The 19,342-nt window shown below is 48.0% G+C and overlaps 1 protein-coding gene and 1 long non-coding RNA gene across 6 annotated transcripts in view; both read right to left on the reverse strand.

Annotated features, from left to right (window-relative positions):
* Positions 1-19,342, reverse strand: part of SLC45A4 (solute carrier family 45 member 4) — a 97,932-nt gene that overhangs the window by 39,012 nt on the left and 39,578 nt on the right. For all 5 annotated transcript variants that reach the window (XM_063643589.1, XM_055287409.2, XM_063643588.1 and 2 more), the window contains exon 2: positions 7,600-8,240. In XM_063643589.1, the coding sequence (XP_063499659.1) occupies positions 7,600-7,840 (241 nt within the window). In that variant the 5' untranslated portion in view covers positions 7,841-8,240. The remainder of the gene's footprint in view (positions 1-7,599; positions 8,241-19,342) is intronic.
* LOC129486867 (uncharacterized) lies at positions 4,166-7,593 on the reverse strand. The gene is made up of 2 exons (XR_010121962.1): positions 6,687-7,593; positions 4,166-6,652 (listed from the first exon to the last, which is right to left on the reverse strand). It is a non-coding gene; the product is annotated as an uncharacterized lncRNA (long non-coding RNA).

A 19,342-nucleotide genomic window follows, 5' to 3' on the forward strand; every position in this document is an offset into this window, starting at 1 on the left:
AGCAGTGCAGTCAAAGAGTCTGACAAACAATATTCTGAGCACGTGTACTGGTTACCTGCTGCCGTGTAACAAACTGCACACCATCCAGCGACACAGAGCAACAGTTACGGCCACACAGCTCCTGTGGCCAGGAATTCAGGCACAGCTCTGTGGGGTGTCTCTGGCTTGGGGCCTCTCACAGGCTCCTGGACTGAGAGCCTCGGCCCTGGGGGTGTTGGCTGAGGCCTCCTGCTCAGTTATTTGCCATATGGGTCTTTCCAAGAAGGCAGCTTGATTCATCAAGATGTGCAGGCCAAGGCAGCAACAGAGAGGGTCTCCCAGCAAGGTGGAGTCACATGTTTGCGTCAGGCGACACCCCTCGATGCTGCCATATTCTGTTGGCTAACAGGAATTACTCAAGGGGAGGGCATTGCACAAGGCCATGAAAGCCAGGGGGTGAAGGTCACTGGGGTCACACAGATGGTATCTCAGGGGTCTCTCAGAGTCTCTTTATACTCCTCCCTGGCCCCTCTGTGTAACAGCAAATTTATTTATTAGAAATGAAACCATTTCTATTAAATGATTTTATTAGGAAAGAAAAGTCTAAAAAAACCAATGCTATAAGCTTCACCTTAAGAAACTAGAAAAAGTAGCCAGTTGTGGTGGTGCACACCTGCAATCCCAGCTACTCAGGAGGCTGAGGCAGGATGATCGCTTGAGCCCAGGAGTTTCAGTCCAGCCAGCCTGGGCAACACAGTGAGACACCATCTAATAATAGAAAAATAATAAACTAGAAAAAGAGCAAATTAAAACCAAGTAAGCAGAAGAAAACAAAATGAATATAAGAGCATAAATTAACAAAACAGAAAATGAACAACAGAGGAAAAAACCGAATGAAGCTGAAAGCATAGGCTTTGAAAAGACAAACAACATTGATAAACCTTTAACTAGGCTGATCAAATTACCAATATCAGGAAAGAAGGAACATCAATACAGGTCTTACAATTAAAAGTTACTGGAAATACGAAGTGAGTTTGGCGAGATTGCAAGGTATAAGGTCAATATATAAAAACCACTTATACTATATAGAACGATGAACAACCAGAAATGGAAATTAAAGCAGTACTTTTTACAATAACATGATACAATGAAATACTTTAAGTATGTGATGGACTTACATACTGAAAATTATGAAACATTCCTAGAGAAATTAAAGACTTAAAGGTATTGAGAAGATATATTATGTTCATGGGCTGCAGGACTCAAAATTAAGATGTCAATTCTCTATAGATTCAATGCAATCCCAGTAAAAATCCAGCAGGCTTTTTGTAGAAATTGATTAATTCTAAAATTTATATGGAAATGTGAAAGACTTACAACAGCCTAAACAAGTTTTCTGTTTCTTTTTTAGAAACGAGGTCTTGCTGTGTTGCCTGGGATGGTCTCGAAAACGAGTTCAAGCAATCTTCCCGCCTTGGCCTCCCAAAGTGCTGGGATTACAGGTGTGAGTCACCACGCCTGGCCCAAAACAAGTTCCAAAACGTAGGCATATTTCCTCATTTCAAGATGCACCATAAAACTACAGAAATTAATCAACTGTTGTATCAGGAACAGACATATAGATCAATGGAACAGAACAGTGCCTAGAAACGGATTCACAATATAGGTGGCCAGTTAATGCCAACAGAGGTGCCATGGATTTCAATGGGAAAGGACAGGTTTTTTACAAATGGTGCTGGAACAACTCAATTTCCACATGCCAGATGGAGGGGGAGTGCCTCAACTCTTATGGTGTACAAAAATTCACTCAAAATGGATCACAGACCTAGGTGAGAGAACTACCGGGGCATCTAGAAGGAAACATAAGGGAAAATCATTACGACTTCAGGCCCCAGAGTTGAAGCGGCAGTGAGCCACGATCACAGTACTACACTCCAGCCCAGGCAATGTAGTGAGACCCCCAACTCTTAAAAAAGACTTCAGGTCAGGCAAAGAGTTCTTAATTGAAAAAGAACAAAAAAAGAAAATACTAGATACACCAAATTTCATCAAAATTTACAACTTTTGCTTTCTGAAAGATATCATTAGGAAAATGAAAAGGAACCTGGCACAGTGGCTCACGCCTGTAGCCCCAGCACTTTGCGACTGAGGCAGGAGGATCACTTGAGCCCGGGAGTTCTAGACCAGCCAGGGCAACATAGTGAGACTCTATCTCCAGAAAAAATTTAAAATATTAGTCAGGTGTGGTGGTGCGTGCCTATAGTCCAAGCTACTCAGGAGGCTGAGGTGGGAGGATTGCTTGAGCCCAGGAAGGTTGAGGCTGCAGAGAGCTGTGTTCACACCACTGCATTTCAGCCTGGGAAACAGAGTCCCTGTTTAAAAAAAAAAAAATGTGGCTCATGCCTGTAATCCTAGCACTTTGGGAGACCAAGGTGGGAGGATCACTTAAGGCCAAGAGTTCAAGACTGGCCTGGGTGACACAGCAAAACCTTGTCTCAATAAAGTGTAAGAATATATAAAAAAACAAAACAGGCTAGGCACGTAGCTCACATCTGTAATTACAGCACTTTACGAGGCTGAGGTGGGCGGATGGCTTGAGCCCAGAAGTTCGAAACCAGCCTGGGCAACATGGTAAAACCCCATCTCTACAAAAAATACAAAAATTAGATGGGCGTGGTGGTGCACACCTGTAGTCCCAGCTACCTGGGAGGCTGAGGTGGGAGAATCAGCTGAGCCCAGGGAGGTCATGGCTGCAGTAAGTTGTGATAGTGCTGTGGCACTCCAGCCTGGGTGACAGAGACCCCATCTTAAAAAAAAAAAAAAAAAAAAAGGACATGCCAATTAAAGCTGCAATGAGATATGGTTCACATCCACTTCAATGAATGAAGTTTAAAAGGACTGACAACACTAAATGTTGACGAGGATGTGGAGAAATGGGAACTGTCCTACGCTGCGGTGGGAATGCAAGATGGTACCATCACCCTGGAAAGCGCTGGAGCCAGCAAGCCACTCCCAGTGAACCACTCATGAGAAATGAAACACATCCACACAGAGCCTTGCAGGTGAATGTTCACAGCAGCTTTATTATCACAGCCTCCAAAATGGAAACAACCCAAATCTCTACCACCTGATGAATGAAAACAAATGATGGCATGTCCATTCAGTGGAGTACTAGTCAGCACTGAAAAGGAGCAAAGAAAGTACTGATTCATGAAGTAACATGGATGAATGTATCAAAAAGCATTATGCTAAGTGACAAGAGCCAGACCACGTGCTGTATGGTTCCATTTACATCGATTCCAGAACAGGCAGCACCATGACAAAAGAGGCAGGCTGGTGGTGGCTGGGGGCGGTGCAGTGGCTGATGTGGGGGGCATTTGGGAGCCTTGGGGTGATGAAGATATTCCAGGTCCTAATGGTGGCAGCCACACCACTGTGGACATCTCATGCCAACTGTCAAACTGCCCGGAGTGAGGTAACAGTATTTCCAAATCCGATCATAAGCACTGGGGCTCTGGGTACGGACGGCAGACAACTTTTTAAAGAAACTCCAACTCCGATCAGGGAAAACTTTGGTCACTACGTTGCCCCTTGTAAGCGTAATTTCAGTCAAACCCTGAGAAATAAATGGGGCCTTTTGTTGTCTGGACCCAATCTAAGCACGTCTGAGAACAAACTCATTAAAGCTCTGTTCCTGTAACCTGTAAAAATACCTTCTATTCATGATTCCTGCTCTCCTGCTCAACACAGACCAGGGCTTACAGTTTTACGTGAACTGTGTAGTGCTTAGGGTCAATAAAGGTTACTTTCATCCGGTTAGGGTCAGTTTGCCACAGCCTAACCACTTATTACAACTCGCCCCGTTTCATTCAGCATTTCTGGAGGTTTATATGGAACAGACACCCCTACAACTTTGGAAAGCAACCTTTAATATGCACTACACATATTGTGTAGTAAAGTACATACACAGACAGGTCCTGGGCTTATGATGGTTCCACCTATGATTTTTCAACTTCACACTAATGTGAAAGCCATACGCATTCACTTGAAACCGTATCTTGAGTCCTCATACACACTGGTTTTCACTTTGAGTACAGTATTCAATAAATTACACGAGATCTTCAACACTTTATTATAAAATAGGCTCTGTGTGACATGATTTTGCCCAACTATAGGCTGGTGTGAGTGGTGTTTTTTTTTTTTTTTTGAGACAGGGTCTCATCTGTCATTCAGGCTGGAGTGCAGTGGCATGAGCATGGCTCACTGCAGCCTCTATCTCCCAGGCCCTAGCTGGTCTTGAACTCCTGGGCTCAAGTGATCCTCCCACCTGGGCCTCCCAAAGTGTTGGGATTACAGGCATGAGCCAGGGTGCCCAGCCTGATGTGTGTTCTGGGCATGGTTAAGGAAGGTGAGGCTGGACTATGACGTGCGGTGCGGTAGGTGTGTTAAATGCATTTTCGACTCAAGGTATTTTCAACGATGGGTTTACCGGGACGTAGCCCCGTTGAAAGTTCAGGAACATCTGTATTTGTCCTCCTAAATTATCTAAAATATATACAAGTCTCATGTAATAAATAATCAAAACCAAACAATGAGATGTGCATAGAAATTGAGACTCACCATCTATAAAGTATGAAAATTCCAAGGTGTTGTGGAAGCATTAGGGTTTTTAAAGCCACAACACACATCATCTGCCATAGAGAAAATTAGGGAAAAGCAGTTCCTAACGACTCTATCACATCAACTTACTCTCAGGAACCGGAGGTTCTAAATTTTGTATTTGTCACCACGACCACAACTCGTTGTCCAGAAACTGAAGGAAGGTGCCCAATTCGTAATTCCAACCGCCTTAGCTTTGTTATGACAATGCTTTCATAATTAGCTCAGTGCCAAGTCCTTACACACTGAAGGGACAAAATAAATGTTTAGTAAAGTTAATTGCTACCCAACTTCTCCCTGGCTAAGGTCTAGTCGCAAAAGTGGTCCTTCAGTTCCACGAACACATCCAGGTCCCCTCCCTTAGCCTCTGGATGTGATGCTCAAGAGCCCTTGCCCCGCTCTCCATAAAGGCCTCCCCACACTGGTCCAGCCCATTTCTTTCCCTCGATGGTTGGGTCACTTTCCTTCTCAAAGCGCCCCCCTGCCACAGAGCTAAGCCCCCCGGCCCACAGATGTGGGTCCTGTCCACCCTCCGTGCCCTAGGATATCATGGGCACCTAAGGAGCACGAGCAGAGTAAATGCAGAGTGACAGACACAGAGGAGAGAACAAAAGCGCGAACTGTGCCCGGTCCCCTACATCCGATTCCCCAACTCTCCAGAAAAGAGTCCTTTAACCTTGTTTGAGCCCCAGGTCCTCTGGCCTTCTCACGAAACCTTCTCAAAACAAGGTTTTTAAAGATGAAAAAAGACACAGGATTGCAGACGGAAAAGCACACTGAAAATACAATCACGGAAGCACTGCAAAAGTAAGATGAGTGCTTTTTCATTAATGTATTAAGTGACAAGATCGAGGGATGGACACAGTATCTCCTGTGATTTCGGTAATAATCAGCATCAGCTCCCACGGCAGGGTGACAGGAAATCGGTGATGCCAGCAGGGCTGCCCCGCACACAGTCGAAGAAAATGCTACGATTTCACGCTGGAGTCAGATCCGTGCACATAACCGAGGGATCCACACTGCAGCGAGGCTGAGTGAGCGCTCACGGAACAAGAAACACTTTATTATGTTTGTATCAACAAACATCCCTAGAACAACCAAAACAAGTAGGCTTGAAAAGACTTCACCGTGCAATATGTGGAATTCTAGAGTAAAACTGATGCTTCTAAATTGTCTGCCTCTTACCCAGACACCTTATATGGCTAAGGGTTTAGAAAATGACAGATTTTTTTAAAAACTTCCTTAGGTCATAAAGAAAATAAACATTCTGACAAAATTTTTAGGGCCCAAGACCCTCCCAGTGGGGACTCCCTACAGGGTCCCCGCTCTGTTGCCCGGTAATCTGGAAGAAACACCACATCTTGCCCATGCAAGTCTGGTCATGCCAACCTGTGCGTCTCTGTGAATTTCTGTGTTTTCATGCCCACCTGCGCGTCTCTGTGAATTTCCGTGTTTTCACGCCCACCTGCGCACCTCTGTGAATTTCTGTGTTTTCATGCCCACCTACGTGTCTGTGAATTTCCGTATTTTCATGCCCACCTGCGCACCTCTGTGAATTTCCGTGTTTTCATGCCCACCTACGTGTCTGTGAATTTCCGTGTTTTCACGCCCACCTGCGCGTCTCTGTGAATTTCCGTGTTTTCATGCCCACCTGCGCACCTCTGTGAATTTCTATGTTTTCATGCCCACCTACGTGTCTGTGAATTTCCGTGTTTTCATGCCCACCTGCACGTCTCTGTGAATTTCCATGTTTTCATGCTCACCTACGTGTCTGTGAATTTGTTTTCATGCCCACCTGTGTGTGTCTGTTAATTTCCACAGTCATGCCCACCTGCACGTCTGTGAATTTCTGTGTTTTCATGCCCACCTGTGTCTCTGTGGATTTCCATATTTTCATGCCCACCCTGCGCGTCTGTGAATTTCCGTGTTTTCACGCCCACCTGTGCATCTCTGTGAATTTCCGTGTTTTCACGCCCACCTACGTGTCTGTGAATTTCCGTGTTTTCACGTCCACCTGCGCATCTGTGAATTTCCGTTTTCACGCCCACCTACGTGTCTGTGAATTTCCGTGTTTTCACGCCCACCTGCGCATCTCTGTGAATTTCCGTGTTTTCACGCCCACCTGCGCACCTCTGTGAATTTGTGTTTTCATGCCCACCTACGTGTCTGTGAATTTCCGTGTTTTCATGCCTACCTGCATGTGTCTCTGTGAATTTCCGTGTTTTCATGCCCACTTGCGTGTCTGTGAATTTGTGTTTTCATGCCCACCTGCGCGTGTCCGGGAATTTCCGTGTTTTCATGCCCACCTGCGCGTCTGTGATTTTCCATGTTTTCATGCCCACCTGTGCGTGTCTGTGAATTTCCATGCTTTTGGAAATGCCTGTCTCTGAGCCATCTACCGTCCACAATAACCCTGGATTCAAGTCAACAGCAACAATGGTAAGATGACAGCATCTTCCAGTATCTCCCACAGCCAGGCACTGTTCTAAGCACACCTGGGACCCTCTTAGGGTCAGTTTGCGATTGCAACCACTTTACACACAAAGCATCAGAGTGTGGCACAGAGGGGCTCCCGAATTCGCCTGCATGACACAGCCAGTGACTGTCAGTGCTGGCGACCCTGCCCTTTGCTTGTTGTTCACTGTGGCCTGGCAGGGACAGTGGGAGAGGTGAGCCCCGGCCGAGAGCCAGTACTTATCAGTGCCAATTCTGCCCCAGATGCTGAGCTACCACTTTGCCAAAACTGTAATTCGACGTCAACATCCGAAGATCACTCCTCCCCAAACCTGGCTGAAAACAGAAGAAAACCACCACCAGGGCAGGCTGAAGGGAGAGGAGACAAAGACTCCTGTGCCCGGGGCTCTCCAGGATGCGCCATCCTCCGCCTCCGGAGGATCAGAGCCACGCCCGGTCCGCTAGCACTCCACTCAGCGTTCACTGCGCACAGACGGGGAGACTTACCAATCTGCAACAGTATTGGTGTGACCAGAGCGGTTTCCATGGCGTAACAGAACTCCCTGCCAAACATCACCGCCCCGTGCATCACCCACAGGCGCACGGGGATTCGGTCTATGGACCCCTCGCTGATGGTCTCGCAGTTCTCGGCCTCTGCGCCTCCGGCTTTCTGCGGGTCCGGCAGGGGCACGGATAACTCTTGAACTTGCATAGATTCCGGGTCGGCATTCTGCGGAGCCATTTTCATTACCACCAAAAATATATATATTTATCTATATATTCTATCTATATAAATAATGCTTTCATAGATCTGTAATGATAAATTAAGACGTCTTCTCTTTCTGCTTCGGTTGTGTTCCTTGGGCAAGTAACACTTACATTCCTCTTTGCACAAGTGGGTATCTCACAACTTCTCACAATGGTATGAGACATGCAGCAACACAGAACGATTTTTGGTTGGATTTTAAACATATGGCTTGCTGGTTTACTGTGAATTAGAGTTAAAAATCCATAATTGCCATTCAGTTAATACCAGTTTCATCATTATTACTGAAGAGGTGCTGAAGTGATTTTTCTTGCTACAGAGAGGTGGGAAGGTGATACAAACAGGTGGTCCGCTGGTAATCCCCATCGAGTGACTGGATGATCTGCAAAAGAGGAAAACAACCCGGCCAGAGTCAGGGGACGGCCACCAGATGGCCCTGTGGACCGCCACCCAACCCCCGAGCAAGCTGTGTGCCCCAAGGGCCTGACCCAAGATCACGCAGCTCTCTGCCACTCACTCTGGGCACGTCTGTGCAAATAACCAAACCTGCATTCTAGAAAAACATTTTCTCATACAAAAGTGAATCCTGGGGAAGGACAAAGGTGGGGCAATCAAGGAAAGCAGAATCAAACAGCAGAGAAAAACGCTACAAATATTCACTCTTTGGCCAGTAACAATGTCGTCCACCCTGTGTACCACAGCACGTAACTATTCCAGTAGGCTGGAGATGGCTGGCGACGCCCTTTGTGGCTGCAGATATCATGAGAGGGAAGTAAGGAGGTGAAGGGAAAAGTGGGGGAGGTAGGCAAAAGAGAATCAAAAGGGAAAACTTTTGTTTAAAAAAGTTAGATTTGTTAGAGACAAGGTCTCACTCCGTTGCCCAGGCTGGAGTGCGGTCACACGACCACGGCTCTCTGCAGCCTCAAGCTCCTGGGCTCAAGTGACCTCCCACCTCATCCTCCCGCGTAGCTGCGACTACAGGCGTGCACACCACTACACCCAGCTAATTTTTCTAGGGTCCCCACGATATGGCTCTGGCTGGTATCCAACTCCTGGGCTCAATCGATCTCCCCTGCCTCGGCCTCCCAACGCACTAGGATTTACAAGTGTGAGCCACTGTGCCCAGCCAAAAAGGGAAACTGTAGACCCTGCCTGGAGAGGTGGAAATTAAAAATAAAAAGCAGGCCGGGCACGGTGGCTCACGTCTGTAATTCCAGCACATTGAGGAGCTGAAGCAGGTGGATCACCTGAGATCAGGAGTTCGAGACCTGCTTGGGCAACATGGCAAAAGCCCATCTCTACTAAAAATACAAAAATTAGCCAGGCATGGTGGCAGGTGCCTGTAATACCAGCTACTCAGGAGGGTGAGGCAGGAGAATCACTTGAACCAGGGAGGTGGAAGTTGCAGTAAGCCGAGGTCGCACCACCGCACTCCAGCCTGGGTGACAGAGTGAGACCCTGTCTCAAAAAACAAAAACAAACAAACAAACAAACAAACAAAAAAACGAAAAGAAAAGAAAGATAAAAAGTAGGAGGCTGGGTGGAATGAGGATAGCATGATTGTCTGTCCGGGGGGAGTTCGAAGTCTACCCAAAGGCACCTGGACTCCTGTGGTATTGGCCTTTAGGTTATAAAACCTCTTGGGAATAAAATGAAATTATAGACCTTCTCTCCAGAACAAAATGTACACATGTGCCAAACTCCGTCTATAGTACCTAGGGGTTCAGAGACTCCTAACCCACACATAGCTTTCCTAGGGTCTATGGAACCCTACCACCCCAACCCTCGGCTTTCCACCACCCTGCCTCCGGTGACAAACCCAGCTTGGTGGGTTTCTCCACTTGGGCAAACGAAAACAATAAAGCAGCAATAAGCTAACTGGAAACGCTGCCTTGGAAATGTTTTAGGAAATGAGGTCAATCTCTCCGCAGGTAAGATAAGATCGGGGATGCGGAACATCCCAAGTTCAGAACTTCTAGAGTTAGGTCTCCAGACACGGGGTTCAGTTCAATTGAAGTGCTAGAAAGCCCCTGAAAACATACCTAAGTGGTGTTCATAGTTTATATTAAGGTAGGTCTATGGGCCAATATCTTACTGAGAATTTTTCCAACAACTGGTTTCAATAAAAATATTTCTCATTACTTTCCACCGAACCAAAGGTGGTCTTAATTAGCTCCTCCTCTCTTTCTCCCCAGAGCAGACCAGAAACCTCCAGGTGCTGTCTTCACTCGGCTCCTCTCTCACGCAGCCCTGATGGAGAAGGCGGGTCCCCGGCGCATGGGCCCCAGGAGGGAGAGGGCTCCGCTGTACGGGAGGTTCTGGAAGGAAGCCGTGCACCTAGCTCTTCCATCCCAGCTCTTCCCTACATCTTCTTTCACGCTGCAGCGGAAACCAGAATGCCTACTAATTCCTTAAGAACCAAAGGTTCAAGTGGTGCTACCTATGTATTTGCTTCTTACGTCCCCCGAACGTCACTACGATTCCACATGACAGCCCTTGAGAATTCTTTCAAGTTTGCCAAATGTCCTCTATCATAGAAACATCTCAATTAAAACAAGAGTTTCCCAACTGTCACCTTACAGCAATATTTTTTCAAAAACCTCTGTAATGAATTTTTTTTTTTTTTGGAGACAGTCTCGCTCTGTTGCCCAGGCTGGAGTGCAGTGGCGTGATCTCGGCTCACTGCAACCTCCACCTCCCGGGTTCAAGCGATTCTCCTGCCTCAGCCTCCCGAGTAGCTGGGACTACAGGCACATGCCACCATGCCCAGCTAATTTTTGTATTTTTAGTAGACACAGAGTTTCACCCATGTTGGCCAGGATGGTCTTGCTCTCCTGACCTCGTGATTCACCTGCTTCGGCCTCCCAAAGTGCTGGGATTACAGGCGTGGAGCACCACACCCAGCCAGCACTATTTCTAACATATGCAAAGTAAACAGAATAGTATAAGAAACCACCCAGGTTTAATAAGGACCAACATTCTGCTATTCTTATTCCGCCCCCACCTTTTCGGAATCATTCCTAACAGAAAATGTCACGATTTTCCCTGTTTTCAGTCTGTCAATCTTGTACCAGAATAGGGTCAATGATTTTAACTGCTTTCTTCCACCAGGTAAGAAGAGTCATTTTTGTGAGAAAAGTCACACCCAGACACATCTGCCAAGACTGAAAACATCAGCTGGGTTTTGGGCAGGAACAAAAGCAATTAGTTTTCTAAGAAATCCTAATGACTTAATTATAAACATCAGACCCTTCACTTCTGCTCAATCGGCCCTTTGTCCCATTACAGTGTCCTCGGAGACTTGTGCCTGAAGTGAAGCAGTCTCTGTTCCTAAGAGTCGTTCCAGTAAGAGCTGAGAGTTAGGCAATAAATGTCTATAATAAATAATATATGAATTATTCTAAGGTAGCGATTCTCAACCGGGGGCAACTCTGCACCCTCCAGGGACACTTGGCAATGACGTGAGACATCTCTGATTGCGACAACAGGGGGAGGAGGGGACAGTACTGGCATCTTATAGGCGGAGGCCAGGGATGCCGCTCAACTCACCACAGTGCACAGAACAGCCTCCAGCAGAGAAGGCCCTGGCCCAGAACGTCAACAGCACCAAAGGGAGACACTCTGTTCTAGGGTTATTACTCAACAGGAAAAAGGCTTTCTTTAAAACTGCTTCAACCCTTGATTATTCCATTTCGAGTCCATCGACAAGACCAGACAGTGAAGCTTTCTCTGTAAAGCTGGATGATGCACATTTCAGGGATTTCAAGCCACAGACGGTCTCTGTTGCACATTCTCCTTTTTCCTTTCTTCTTCCTTTTTTTTTTTTTTTTTTTTTTTAACAATCCTTTAAAAACACAACATCCATTCTTAGCTTGCTGGTCATTCTTGTAAATCCCAGCTCTGCGCTGGATCTGCCCCCCAGGTCACAGTTTGCTGCCCTCCAGCCTGGCCTAGGGTCAGGAAGTTGCCGGAGTCTCTGTGTTTAACAGGAAAGAAGGCGACGGTGGAGCCGTGCTTGGCTCCCGCACCCCCCAGCCTCACTCTGCTCTGTGCCACCTAAACTGTCCAGTCCTGACTTAAAGCAGAACTGGAAAACACAGCGGGCATGCTCCCACGTGCCGAGACGACCCGAGGCCAGGAGTGTAGGCGGCAATGCTACAGGCCATTCCTTTCTCAAGCAGCTCAGCTGTGCCCCAGCCAGAGGTATTTCTCAGCACCTTGTTTGCAAAGAGCAGGTTGCATAAGAATCACTGATAAGCCACAGAGAAAAGCCCCAGGCAAGCATCAGCCTCTCTCATGGAGCATGGACTCCAACCTTGGGGCCACAGGGATGGCCACCAAAAGGTCTTAGGGATCAGCTAAAGATTCATTCGGCCTGTGCAACACAGTCAGACCCTTTTTTCAAAGATTAGCATGGTGGTGCATACCTGTGATCCCAGCTACTCCAGAGGCTGAGGCAGGACGATCGCTTGAGCCCAGGAGTTGAAGACCAGCCTGGGCAACACAGCAAGACCCCATCTCTATAATTATTATTATTATTATTTTTCATTAGCCAGATGTGATGGTATGTGCCTATAGTCCCATCTACTCAGGAGATTGAGACAGGAGGGTTGTTGTTTGAGCCCAGGAGTATTGCACTCCAGTCTGCAAGACACAGTGAGCCCTTGTCTTTTTTTTTTTTTAAATAGATTCTAAAACAAGATGTCTTTTTACCTGGGAATAGCTAAAGGTTTCACAAAACTAAGCCCTCAGGGAGCAAAGGCCCTGTGTCGTTAGTAACAGAGTCACAAGTCCACAGAAGGACAGAGTGGTGCAGGAGTGCTCCCTTGACATGGAAAGTCAGCTACCTCACTGGAGTTCCTCTGATATGTTGGGGCTTTCCTAGCAAACTTCTAACAACTGATGTAAAGTTGACCTTCCAAAGAGAAGATGAAAAGGAGGGAGACCAGCATCTGGGCGGGAAAGGCATCTAGCCCACACCCCCAGAGTATCCGCATGGCCACGGTCAGGGCAAGCCGCCAGACACCGCTGCTTAGTAGGCTGAGGGGCCAGCAAGACGGCTTCACGCTTTGGGACACTGCTGACCCAGCCCGCCAGTGACGGTGCTGCACGTTCAGCCGTGCACACAGGCCCCACATCAGGCCCCCCAGCTCCAGAACCATGCCTGGGCAGTGCTGCCCATCGGTCGAGGGATCACCCTTCGGAGCAGGCTGCCTCTCCGCCAGCCTGCACCCTTCCGTCTCTCCCGAGCCTGGCTCTGCCCACGCCGCCGGCCATGCATCTCCACCTCTTGCCCTGCCCACCTTCAGCTCAAATACCCCGTTTTTAGAGACTCTTCTCAGGGCTCACTGGACCCCTTTAGAATGGGTGATCCCCATCTCGCACAAAGGATTATGACAGCTACTGGTGGGTGGCAAAACCCTGCCAGGCAGTAAGAGAAGCCTCCTCAAGAGACCCTCATCCCCCGCTTTCATCTGTCCCCAGATCTCCCAGCATTGGTCCCCAATGGGCAACGTCCATGCTTCTTGAACCTGGGCTTTCCCTTCCATGTGCACCGTTTCCAGCCACACAGCAAGAGCCTGACAAGGTTTGTTAAATGAACAAATGAAGCGAATGAATGAATAAGGCTGATCAGCTGATGGTTACTATGGGGTGTCTGCACTGGAAAACCATTCCCCACCCCACCAGCTATGCTGAAGTCACGCCCAGGTGCTCCGGGTGACCAGCCACCGGCTTATGCGTCCCTGAAGTCCTCATGAAACAGCATGAGCATGGCACGGGTGTCACCTGTTACGCAAGTAGTCTACGCATGGACACAGCTGGCTTCCCTTCCTCAAGCAGGGCAGAGGCAGGGGCATGGTACACGGATTTTACACAGGTGACCTCACTGGCATCTATACTGATGAAAACAACAAATATCTTTAGACATCTTGAGTTTGTTTAAAGTAGCAGTAAGTACAAAAATCTACCAAATGTATCATACCTTCATGAACTTATCCACGGAATGTTATCAACCTAGGGTGTTAACACCAATGCGAGCTTCCGAACTTCTAAGAGCAGGCAAAGTTGAGGCAACTGTCCAAACAGTAATCTTAACGAGGCTGAATTAACTACTACAACATCACCGCATGTTAATCAACCTTAATTTCCTCAAAGATATGCACCCATTGGACTAACCCAGTTTTAAAGGTGAGTATCTTGAAAACAACACCCAACAGCTCACAGCAGGATGCCACCTGGTATATATAGCTGCTGCTTCCAAACATTTTATTTCTGCAAAGCCCTGGGGACTCTGTAAGCACTTTAGGGGAAGTCAGAAAATAATTTAAAAATAAAGTTTAAGTGTTTACTTAGAAAATCAAGGGTCATGGCCGGGCGCAGTGGCGCACGCCTGTAATCCCAGCACTTTGGGAGGCCGAGGCGGGTAGATCACAAGGTCAGGAGATCAAGACGATCCTGGTCAACAGGGTGAAACCCTGTCTCTACTTAAAAAAAAAAAAAAATACAAAAATTATCTGGGCATGGTGATGTGTGCCTGTCATCTCAGCTACTGGGGAGGGTGAAGCAGGAGAATCGCTTGAACCCAGGAGGAAGAGGTTGCAGTGAGCCGAAACTGTGCCACTGTACTCCAGCCTGGGCGACAGAGTGAGCCTCCGTCTCAAAAAAAAAACCAATAATAATAATAATAATAAAAACAAAAAGAAAAAAAGAGAAAGAAAGAAAGAAAGAAAAAATTAATTAAGGGTCATATCACCTTGTCAAGGAGTGGCTATGAATACCGAAAGATCTAGAGGGTGGAACTGCAGGGGACAGCACACAGGGAAGGCCATGGTGACCCGGCCCCAGCACTGGCCACTCTGAAAGGAGAGCTGGTGGCCTCCGGGTTGGTGCCGGAAGAACCAGTGTGAGTATTTCTTCAGTTAAAGGGCCAAGGCTGAAGGACAGGTTCCTGGGTCCGCAGCCCATGGGAAGGGCACCAGCAAATTCTGATACGTTTAAGAACACAAGAGCGTGTCCTGGTCAGGAAATCCACGTAACAGGCTACTGAATGTTCAAGCCAGATGACAGCTCCCAGTGGAAAACTATGTGGGTCCGTGTCAGGCCTCGGATCCATATGCTCGAGTGTGGTGTGGGTCAGGAGCCACTTTGCGTCTCCCAGTGGCCCTCTGGGTGTCGCGGTATGATTGATCTGGGAGGTCACCGCCGGCCCTGAGACTACTCTTTTATCACACACCAAATGTCGGCGTGCACTTGCCTCTGTTTCTCAAGACTGCAATCTGTCCCCCCCGTGTGCCTGTCTACCTAGCTGCGGGAGGCAGAGAGGCTGTCGGGACATCTCAACCTCTGCTGGGGGAGGGGAGGATCCTGATGTGGCTGCTTCTTCCCCATCAGTGCTGTCCTAATAATTCTCTCATGTTTACTGCCAAGAACGTTATGAGCACATGAACTTTGATTCGCTCTGGGAAAAAACCTTTGCTGGTATTTTTATTGAGATTCCATTAATGTTATAAGGTAGCCTGGGGGGAGCCAATACCCTCGGGCTGCTGAGTGGTTCTCCCCAAGAACAGCGGCACTCCTGCACCTGCCCAAGTCCACCCTGGCGCCTTCAGGGAAAACCTAAAAGCAGCCCTTCCATGGTCTTCCACGTTGTTTTCTCCTAATTAACCTTTGTCATGGTCACTGCAAATAGGATTTCCTCTGCCCTTATGTTTTCTAACTGGCTAGATCATGACAGCTGGTAAGTGTTGTTTATGAAGTCACCTATAATTTACATGCAGTGAGAATGTACTACCCAGACAGTTTCAACAAATTCCTATCAAGACGGAACCCGTCTATCATGCTGGAAAGGCCCCTGTGTCCCTTCCCATCTAATTAAGGCTATTCATTCTTATATTTTCAGTTTATAATCCAATTATTTTGTTGTCTGAGCGAGAATGGACAAAAAAAAGAATATAACCAAATTAACAAGTCTACCAAACCATTACCAAAATATGCATGGCTGCCAACTTAAACATGGATTGTATTTCCAAAGTTCATGGACACATGTTTAGATGTGATGGTCCATTTCCCGAGAGACAGCAGTGGACACCTCGAGGCCCTCTGGTCCTCCTCACCCACAGCCCTCGCTGGGACTGGAACAAGGGGCCATGTGGTGCATATTTCCTGAACACGAAGACTTTGAGGCAGTTTGAAATCCTTCCCTTCACGGCCTCCCCCAGTCACTTCATCTCTAGGGCCTCACAAGAAACGAAAGGAAAGCAGCTCTGAGAAGGGAGGAGTGTGCAGGGAGGGGCCGGGCGCCAGCACGGGGCGTGTTCTCACACCGAGCAGGGGCAATCAGATACCATAAAACCAGTCCAACGCACAGCAAACTACAGCCGTGAGGTCACTTTCTTAGAGCAAGCAAATTGTTTTCTATAAGGAAACTATTTTATATAAGCATGAGAGCGTTATCTGAGAACAGGAAAATGATTCTTCTCTAGTACACAGCTGAAAACGCCCTACTGAGGCATGACATCACACTGAACCCATTTAAGGGAGGTCACGCCCCTCCTTCCCCCAGCACAGGCAATCCTGTACCCCTGAGAGCTGCCACCGCCTCAGCTGCTTAAAATGCGGAGAAGCTCAAAAGTTAAGTTGTGACCTGTTCTAGTATCTTATATTCAAAAGAACAGTGAAACTTTTCGGGCCGACTTTCCCTAGCACGGAAAAGCAAGCTTCCCTTTAGAACCTGTTCCAGCGACTGTCGGGGCTTTCGGTGACAACAATTTTGTTATGATTCGCAGATGCACTCAGACAAGCGAAACTACAATTGTTCCAATCAACAACTTCCTCTATTGTCCTGTTTCTAATTTAAGGGTAACTGATGCCAAAACACATGACTTCCTACAATTTGCTGAGTGGAAAAGCTGGCTGTAAACTTAAATTTCACCAAAAAGGTAACTGGAGAGTTGCTGCTGACACACACCTCAAACTTGGGTGAAACTTTCAGATCTACAGCACAGTCCCAGCGTTCAACAGCGACAGGAGAATTCCGTGGGCCACGCTTCCTGGCAAGTGGTCTAGCGAGTCCAGACAACACGCGTCCGCACGGTGACCACAAACGTGTGCTGCTCCTTTCACAGACCCTACACACGAAGCGCATGTACACGCACGCATGGGCCTGACGCCATGGGCTGCGGGCACCGCTTGTGGGCGGCACATGCTGATGAGGGCTGGCTCACGGGAACGGCTGTGTGTTTTCTGCACCCACGACCCAGAAACAGGCATGAGCAGGGGCATCCACAGTCAGACAAACCCACTACTACCATCAGCCTCAGATGGCCCCGTTCAATCTTTACCAATGCAATTCCCCCGGTCACAGCCGGCACGTGTCTTCCTGCCTCTCCAGATGGCCACGGAGAGGAACGCTAACAGCAGCATTGGCAATTCTGTGTCTGAGGCTATTTCCTGAAAAGCATGTGAGAAATCCCACTGACCCAACATGAAACGAGTGTGTGTCAAGAGAAGAAGACGACAAGCCACAAACGGGGTGAAAGTATTTGCAAAAGACATATCTGATAAAAGACTGGCATCCAAAATATACAAAGAGTCCTTAAAACTCAACGAAAAGAAAATGAGCGCCTCTACAAGTTCCTCCCCGCGGGTATTCAGCGCATGCCTGGCCGGGCAGGAAGTGTGGGGCATTCAGAGTGGCACAGACTGCAAGCAATGTGTGCTGGAAGGGCGGAAATTTCCAAAACAGACCTAACAAGAGGGCCCAGATGTTGAAGTGCCTGATTCCCACAAATGTCCACCATCACTCTACCATTAAGATACTGGAAATGAGGAAATGAAGTATTAATTTTCTAACAATCCATGGTACCCTGGCCCGGCAAGCTGTCTTGAGCTATACTGGACTCGGAGTAGGCACGTAGTCAAGCAGCACGACACAGCAAGGGAGCCCCAGGACAGCGGTGGGTGGGCCCCTTAACTGCGGGGGCTGGCAGGACGGGGCAGGTGACCTGCCTGTGAACGGCCAGATCTGCGTGCGCATAAAGCGAGTGCTGCATTCACCACAAGCCAGGAGACTTTCGTGACACTTCCACTGCCTTCCTTGGACTCTGGCCTTCCCTTGGCCTCAGCAGCTTCACTGCTGTCCTTCAGGAATGATGCCAGGGCGGCAGCTCTGGGAAGCCTGCAGACCACCTGCTGCCGTGTCCTGTGGGGCCTGCGTGGCTACACAGTGCGACAGTCCAGGCTCCTGCACTTGAGTGGAGACACGGAGGGAGGGAGGCAGGCTCACCTGCGAGCGTGCGGCTGTGCACATGCGTGCCTGCAGAGTTCCTAGAAGCCCTGTGCGGGCAAGAATGTTGTGACTACTTGATGATGCCGGACAGTGCCGGGGAATTGCATTTTTGAGGCAAGGCAGTAGCTTTACACTGTGTGAGATGGATTCTCATTATAGAAAGTATGATGAACATGATGTGTTGGATTTTGAGGCTGAAAGAGTAGCGTATGCTCAATTTCAAAGCGAAGAGCTGGAAGAACAAGAGCCAATAAATGATCTTTTGCTATGTGGGGGAAAAGATGGCAAAAAGTCTGAAGACACCTCACCAAAGATGATACACAGACAGCAAATGAGCATATGGAAAGACACTCCACACTCGAGGTCCTCAAGGGGTTACAGCTGTGGTGCCACCGCACACCTATGAGAATGGCCAAAGCTTAGGGCACGGACAACACCAAAAGCAGGCGAAGATGTGGGGCAGCAGGAACGCTCATTCACGGCTGGCAGAAATGCAAAATGCAGCAACCACTTCGAAAGACGGTTTGCCCATTTTTCACAAAACCAAACATACTTTCAACCATGCCACCCAGCAACCAAGTTCCTTGGTATTTACCAGAGCCGAGAACTTATGTCCACACAAAAACCTGTGCTCAGATGTGAGAGCCGCTTTATTCGTCATCGCCAAAACTTGGAAGCAACCAAGATGTCCTTGTGTAGGTGACTGAATAAACCGTGGAACATCCAGATGATGGAATGTCACTCACTGCTAAATGGAAATGAGCTCTGACGCCATGCATGAAAAGATACCTTAAATGAGTATTTCTAAGTGAAAGAAGCTACTCTAAAATGGCTACCAACTGCGTGATTCCAACTAGATGACTTTCTGGAAGAGGCAAAATTAAGGACACAGTAAAAGGAGCGGCGGTGACCAGGGCCTGGGGAGGAAGAGAGGCTGAGGAGGGTGTCAGGGCAGTGGAACTACTCTGTATGGCACTCTAATGGCAGACACATGTCACTATGCATTTGCCAATCTACTGGAGCTACAGCGCCCAGAGTGGAGACCCTGACATGACCTCTGCACTGGGGTGACAGAGATGTGCCACTGCAGGCTCATCCACCGTAATCAATGTCCCACTCTGGCCGGCGACATGGACACTAGGGGAGGCTGGGAATGGGGGCAGGGGCACATGGGAAATCTGTTATCTTCCTCTCAA

This window comes from Symphalangus syndactylus, chromosome 7 (assembly GCF_028878055.3).
Source record: "Symphalangus syndactylus isolate Jambi chromosome 7, NHGRI_mSymSyn1-v2.1_pri, whole genome shotgun sequence".
Taxonomy (NCBI): Eukaryota; Metazoa; Chordata; class Mammalia; order Primates; family Hylobatidae; genus Symphalangus; species Symphalangus syndactylus.